The sequence below is a fragment of the Grus americana genome, chromosome Z (assembly GCF_028858705.1).
Source record: "Grus americana isolate bGruAme1 chromosome Z, bGruAme1.mat, whole genome shotgun sequence".
In the NCBI taxonomy this organism is placed as follows: domain Eukaryota; kingdom Metazoa; phylum Chordata; class Aves; order Gruiformes; family Gruidae; genus Grus; species Grus americana.
This window is the reverse complement of record NC_072891.1, coordinates 45,885,940-45,893,418: the sequence shown is the minus strand read 5'-3', so window position 1 is coordinate 45,893,418 and position 7,479 is coordinate 45,885,940. Positions and strand designations below refer to the sequence as shown.

Sequence of the window (7,479 nt, the reverse complement as noted above, 5' to 3'; positions counted from 1 at the left end):
TGTTTAGGTTTCAGTAAGGACAAAGTCAGTCCCGTTTTGAGCCTGACCCTCCCTACCTTTCGGGAAGCAGCTCTGTCCTCACTGGAATTAGTGGGAAGTTTGGGTACACACATCACTCAGCCTGGAGATGTTCCCCCCCCCCCTTGCTGTAAGGAGCAGGACCACGTTAAGAGCAACGTCCCTGCAAAAGCAGCACGCAGATCCACGCCGGCTGCCCTTTTGCCTCCGCGGCGAAGCGGCACGGTGCTCCCGGGGAGCCCCGCCGCTCGGCCAGCCCCGGAGCGCCGAGCCGCGCCGCCGCTGCGCGCCTCTCGCCCGGCCGCCGAGCCGCCTTAACGGGAGGAGGGGCTCCTCGGGGGGCTGTCACTCTCCTTAAGCCTTTCCTTTCAAGCTTTGAATGTGAGCTGCCCTCCAGCCCCCCTCTCTCCTTCCCTCCCTCCAGCAGCTCGTAAAGAGAGGAGGGGAAAAAAAAAAGTTTCAACAACAGGCTGGACCAATGGCAAGTGGCGGAGCAGGGAAAGGGGGCCGAGCGAAGGGAGAAAAAAGTGGAGAAAAGGAGAAAGAGAGCGCGAGAGCGCAGGCTGGGGGGATGTGTAAAAGAAGAAGCGTTGCTAATTTTTTTTGTTTGTTTGCTTTTCCATGCATGCATAATGAGGCCTAATCAGAGCACGTTGCTGCTGCTCGGAGGGCACTTTTGTATTTAAAGCCTTGCAAAGAAAAAAAGATCCACAGACGGATCCGCAGAGCAGCTTGCAGGGCTTGTTGACAACAGAAGCAGCATCAGTCGCCCAGAGAGAAAGAGACCCTGAAGGCTGCCTCTTCTTCCCGGTGCTATCTTCTTGCTAGCGGGGAGACACATTTCTTCTCCCCGCCACCCGAAAGTGCAACCCGTACCGAGAGGGAGTGAGCGGACCCGGGACTGTGAATGGGATCGGAGCGGCTGGCATGTGCAGAGATGCTGCGAGCGGAGAGTTAAAAGCTCCCGAGGAGGCAGCAGCGGCAGCTGGGCATTTATTTTGTGCAAAAAAAAAAAAAGAAAAAAAAAAAGACAAACGGAACTGCATGAGGAGCAGGGCAGCATCATGAGCTCTCCCGGCGCAGCCTGCAAGTCCCCGAGCGCACTCCGAAGCCGCTCTCCTCCGAGTCCCCGTTTGCACTGATTCCCCCCCCACCTCTCCGGGCGCCTTCGCCGCCGCCTCGCCAAGCCGGGAGCAGCGGGTGGGGGGCACGGGACGGCCCCGGGCGCCTGCTTCGTACCGCGGCCCCGCCGGTTTCAGCTCCCGGGGGCTGGAGGCCGTCGGAGCCGGCGCGGATGGATTGATGCGAGGAGACCTCATGCACACGGCCGGCGGGAGTTTCGCAAACTTTTCCACGGGCGGCAGCTCCTTCTCCTCATCCTCGTCGTCTACCAGCGCCTCTCCCCCGCTCGCCTGCGGCAGCAGCCGCCGCCGCCACCCGCGATGGTGGCCCGCTCGCCCGCTCGGCACGGAGGCGGCGGCGGGCGCCGCTGGCCGCGGCCGGCCGCCTGGCTGTGGCTGGCGGCGGCGCTGGGCGCCGTGTGGCCGCCGCGGGGCTCGCTGGTGCAGGGCCGGCGGCTGATCTGCTGGCAGGCGGTGCTGCAGTGTCAGGGGGAGCCCGAGTGCAGCTACGCTTACAACCAGTACGCCGAAGCGTGCGCCCCGGTGCTCCTGCAGCAGCCACCGGCGGGAGGCGGCGGGGACGGGCCGGCGGCCGCTGCAGGCTCCGCCGCTTCCTCCAGGCGGCGGTGCCCCAGCCACTGCATCGCGGCCCTCATCCAGCTCAACCACACCCGGCGCGGCCCGGCGCTGGAGGACTGCGACTGCGCGCAGGACGAGAACTGCCGCGCCACCAAGCGCGCCATCGAGCCCTGCCTGCCCCGCACCAGCAGCCCGGCGGGCGGCGGCCCCGGCGGCGGTCCCGGCGGCGGCGGCCCCGGCGTCATGGGCTGCACGGAGGCGCGGCGGCGCTGCGACTGGGACAGCCGCTGCAGCCTGGCGCTCAACCGCTACATGACCTACTGCGGGAAGCTGTTCAACGGGCTGCGCTGCACGCCGGAGTGCCGCGCCGTCATCGAGGACATGCTGGCCGTGCCCAAGGCCGTGCTGCTCAACGACTGCGTCTGCGACGGGCTGGAGCGGCCCATCTGCGAGTCGGTCAAGGAGAACATGGCCCGCCTCTGCTTCGGCGCGGACATGGGCGGCAACGGCGCCGGCAGCAGCGGCGGCTCGGACGGCGGCCTGGAAGAGTACTACGACGAGGACTACGAGGAGGAGCCGAGCCAGAAGGGGAGGGACGACGCGGAGGACAATGCGGGCTCCGAGCCCGGCTTCCCCGTGCAGGCGGATAGCGCCGGTCGGCCTGCCGCTGCGGCCTGGGCGCTGCTGGCCTCCATCTTGCTCCCGCTGCTGCTGCGGCTCTAGCGTTATTCCCTCCCTCCCTCCGGGCCCTCCGCGCCGGGCCGCCGCTGGCCTCCTTGCGGACCCGGCCGGCGGGGCCCCTCGTCGGGGCGCGGTTTTAAACGAGCTGACCGTTACTCGGGGCGCCCTCTCCTCACCGCTCGCCCCCCCCCCGGATCTCCCCGAAAGCGGAGGGCCCCCCTCTGCCTCCGCTGCTCCCGCAGCGCCCCTCCGCACCCTTCACCCGGCCTGGCCTGGCCTGGCCTGGCCTAGCCCAGCCGGCCGCTGCGGCCTTGCGAGCCGGCCGCCGGGGCGGTGGCCGGACCGGAGCGGGGTGCGGCCGCTGTTTTTTCTGGTGTCGGTCTCGAGTGTGCACTATGCAATTGCTGCCACCCTGCTTTCGTGTTAGCAGCGAGCGGACGGGCTGACGGAGAGACTGCTAGCGAGGCAGCGGCGGGCTCCCCGCTGCCGCCGGCCGACCCCCACACCCCCGGAAGAATCTAGGAGTAGGGGCATGGTGGTGGTGGCTTTTTTCAAGCGTTTTGACATGAAGGTTAGAAAGAGGTGAGCTACCCAAACTTGCTGCCAAAGCTGTTGCGGTGCTGGTTAGTCAACAACTTACCATTCTCCAACTCTCGCTCTTCCTGATGCAGTGATGCCCGAAAGGGGGTTACACCGCATCTGCCGCTAATTAGATTTAAGGAAATAGACTGAATAAATTCTGTGGTTTACAGCACTCCCTCTTGCACACGCATCTTCCCTATAACACAGGCATGCCAGCAGCCATCTCTTCCTCTTTAACCTAGCGACATAAAAAAGATTTTTTTTTTTTTCAGAGTTGTTGGCTATACTGAACAATGCAACTTTTGTTTTAAAAGAGCTCTGCACTGCCATCTTTGAAAGACACTTTTAAACTCGAGAACATGTATGTACAAATATCCTGAAAAGTTATATTGCCTCTCCTCATATCAGGGTGCTGACCTCTGGTAAATCTTATATAAAAATGTATTTAAAACTGGGATTTGTTACCAGTCGCTCTTCTTTGTATATAGAATTTTATAAATTGTATGCTTTGGGGATAATTTATTTTTAAAAAAATAATAAAAAGTTTTAAATCTACATCCTATTTGCCACATAATTGCATTTGCTATTCTTTTCTGGAAAGGTACAGATTTCATTTTATGTTTAAAGGGATACCAGCAACAGTGATTTCAGTGAAATATTCTCTAGAACATCAAATGTACAGTGTATTTTATAGATTGGAAGTTAACTTTCTTATTTGGAGAGACTTTATGAATGTTGTAGACTTGTATAAACGCATTTCTGAGCTGCCTTAAACCTTGTATTTTTTATAGGAGGCATAAAAAAGGCCTGTGTTTTAAATATGTACGGCTTTTTGTATTTTCTAAACGTGTAAATTAGTAAAGAAAGAGCTTTAAATAATGGATGTAGTGAAATTGTTTTCTAGGGACACTTGAACTCTCAGCACCCGAGGTGGGGGGGAGGGAGCAAACCACAGAATAACAAACCAAAAACAATCAACAAACAAAAATCTCTGTCTGCCTGTAATACTTTACATAGATGTAAATTACTGCTATTCTTACTTTAATGAATAATTACATGCAAGAAGTAAATACAGCTTTGAAAGTACTACTTTAAAAGAGTGGTTGATTTTATAATGCGTTGGCATGGTAACTTGCCAGTGCCAGAAGAGAGTAAAGCAATTCAAGGACACTGCTCCTGTATGTATGTGGAATTACTAGCGCGCCACGCATTCTTCGTGAAGTGGAGGCACTGACGCTCTTAGAATTGCTCCTAGGCGTGCAAACAAGTAAATGGTGAGAAATACATCACACAGAGGTGGCAAGCGTTCCGAACAAGGCTTCGCACAGGCAGTGGCGCACGCATCAAGGGGGCTGCAACAAAACGCACGGAAGTTTGCCATTCAGCCTGCCTTCTCCCACAACGAAGAATGCAGAAGTAAACACACTGGAGGGATCAGCAATTACTAAATCTTGTAATACTGTTCTTAGGAGTTGCTTTGCATCGTGGTGAAGCCTGGTTTGCTGCCAGAGCTACTGATCTACACTCAAACGCCCTTAGATAAATAATTACACTCTTAAGCTGTGTCGAGTGCTGATACACTTGACCTTGTAAATAGAAATGTTTGCAGTAGGAATAAACTCCAGCATTGGAAAATCTTTTAAACATTAACACAAAAGAGAGAGCTCAGTCCTCTGGGGATTTGAGTTTGGACTGTGTCAAGCTAGGCACTCAGAAAAAAAAAAAAAAAGGAAAAAAGGGGGGGTGGAGTTTATTTATCTTCTATTCATGGTGTTTATTTAAAGCTTTTCGTTTTAAATGCCATGATTGGAAGGCGAGTCAGAAGTTTAAAAGCTACCACAAATAAACTTTAACTGAGGGGGCAACAGATTAGCAAGATAGTGTCTTTTCATCTTACCAGATCTCGACAGAGGGCAAATCCACATCTGCCTGTAGTATAAATCAACAAAATTAGAAATCACTGCTTCCGGATTAGTTATTTCAACGACAGATTATTATTTCTTTAGGGTGTGAATTTGATTAGGTTGCCCAGCGATAAACGCACATAGGCGCACGTGCGTGCACACGCAGAAACCAACCCCCAAATAGTTGTGATACCAAACAAGTGTACAAGTATGGTGCGTGGCTATGATCTGAAGTTGGTTCTTAAAAGTCATCTAATGGTTGAGTAAGCTTATTGTTAGAACAAAGCTGGAAACGTTGTTTCTTCAGGAAGAGGACAGATTAGTTGGGTGAGATTTGTAAATAGAGTCAGCTTTCTTTACACAGTGCTGAGTTCACAATTGTGTAGGGATGATCTTAAATATTCCATCCAGTTCTTAGGAGATGCTCCGTAAAATATTTTCAGTTTGTCAACAGTTAGCGCCCACAAGGACTATTTAACTCGGTGTTGATGAAAATTAAATCCCAGCTAAAAACCTTTATTTTTCTTCAGTTAAGAGTAAAGATATACTAGAAAAGGACTGATAACTGCTACAATAAACTCAAGACTTGATTTTACAGGCTCCTGTCAAAAGCATCTGCCTGGAATAAATCAATACTGAGCACCAGTAGGCAGGGAGGACTCATCTGTATGCTTCCTCCCTCATAGAAAGTGGATTGTTTTAATTTAAATAATTGTACAACAAATACAGCTGAACTAATTCTGTCCTGTGAGCTCCTCCCCAAAAGAAGATAACTCTGTGGTTTTGTCGTGTTGTTGGAATACACACAATTTCCAGGAGGAATGGCTTCCTGTATTGGTATGTGTCTGAGCCTACAAAGCCTGTGCAGATGTTGATGTCCATCAAATTTGTATTTCTTTTGCTTGATTTTGAGACAAATGGAAATTCTTGAAATGTCAAGGGATGTAGCAAGGACAGCTTTAAGCGAGGAAAAGACTTCACGTTCCCTGATGGAGGGAGATTTTCCACAGGAAAGGAAGTTCTCTCATTCGTCTGGATATTTGAAAGTGCTCCTTGCCAAGGTCCTGTCCAGCCAATCTCTTCCGGCGGGGAGAAGGAACTCTCCACCATTTCATGTAAAATAATCCAGTAGGTTCTGCTCCCTTTTTATTCCCAGTTACCAGGTTTGAATTCTTGGTGACAGTTTATTTGTCTTTGGAGGCACTTCAGTGACAAATGTTTAAGGGAGTGTGGGACAATGGTGGAGAACAAGGAGGCAGTTCATTGAACTGACAGTGACCATACAGTAAATAGAGGGAGATTCAAGCTTCACTGATCACCCAAGCGCACAGCAAAGCTTTTGTATGCAGTCACAATGGGCATAACATAAGGTCTCTGTTTATTTTTAACAATATACACCAATGTATACAGGCAGGCATACATAACTTTCAAAACTGTTATGAAACGAAGCCTTACAATGAGGGAAAGTAAAGCTCTGGTTTGGCCAAGTCTTTCACTGTCACGTTGGAAAGCATGATGGATTTTAGTTACAATCTCCTCTCCCTTCTCCTAAGAGCTGTTAGTGTACCAGATGTCTCACTGCAGGCATGCATCTGTAGCACATATCTATGTAGGGCATCAAAGGTGGCTGCAGACAATTTTGCAGGTGCAGAACAAGAAATTCCACCTCAATGCAATGCAAAACCAGTACTTGCTTTTTGGTTTCTTTTTTCTTTTGAGTACACTGGAGGAGGGTAAGAACTCCTCCAAAATAGCCAAGGCGAAAGTATAAAAAGTAGTGGGACACAAAATCATCACTAGCTGAGTCATGGAAAACACTGCTTGAGTGACTCCGTCACACTGCATCTTCAATGTCACTAAAACAAATTCAGACCTTCAGTCAATTTTGTTCCTGTCCCCAGTAATAGCATCACACACTGCCACACTGCCTGTGATAACATACCCATTGCAAGTCCTCAGCAAAAGTAGGTAGTCTTGCAACAGAAAACATTTTCAAATGGGAAGAACAGTGTTGCTCTGTGAGATCAAGTCTGTGATACAGATTTGTAAGCAGTAAAGTCGAAAGTTACTGTATTTTACTTGAGGCATTGGCTCTGGTAGACAGTTGAAAAGGCTCACATTGACTGTCTGAATGACATAAGTAATGCGCTATTAGCATAAATACTTTCTAAGACATCCATTTAATCAATTTCTTAAATAACAGAATGATCTACTACAAAATAGTGGACTGTATACACTATATTTTGGCACAAAGATGGTCATTCTCCCACTAGTAACCAGGGGCTCTAAATAAATGATTTCAACAATGTTTTATTAAAGGAGGACAAGAGCCCTCGAGCTGCATTAATCGGGGAGAAGTCGAGTGGCACTTTTGTTATGGAAATGTTAAACACATAATAGTTCAGGCAAACAATGTGGAGCCACTTCATTCTCTCAGCCATGCTGACACCTCTTAAAGAGGAACTGCAGGGAAGGATGTGGGAAAGATTTGCTTTCTGAGGAAGCTTTCAGCTAATATTTTGGATATTTACCTCCAAAACTCAGGCAGTGCGAATGTAACTGAAGGGCATAAAAATAAAACAATAAAGAGGGAT

General features: G+C 50.5%; 1 protein-coding gene across 1 annotated transcript; it reads left to right on the top strand.

Moving 5' to 3' along the window:
- Positions 1-307: 307 nt before the first annotated feature.
- Positions 308-4,067, top strand: GAS1 (growth arrest specific 1). The gene has a single exon (XM_054810647.1). The coding sequence runs from the start codon at positions 1,461-1,463 to the stop codon at positions 2,439-2,441; it is 981 nt and encodes a 326-aa protein (XP_054666622.1). The 5' UTR covers positions 308-1,460; the 3' UTR covers positions 2,442-4,067.
- Positions 4,068-7,479: the final 3,412 nt, after the last annotated feature.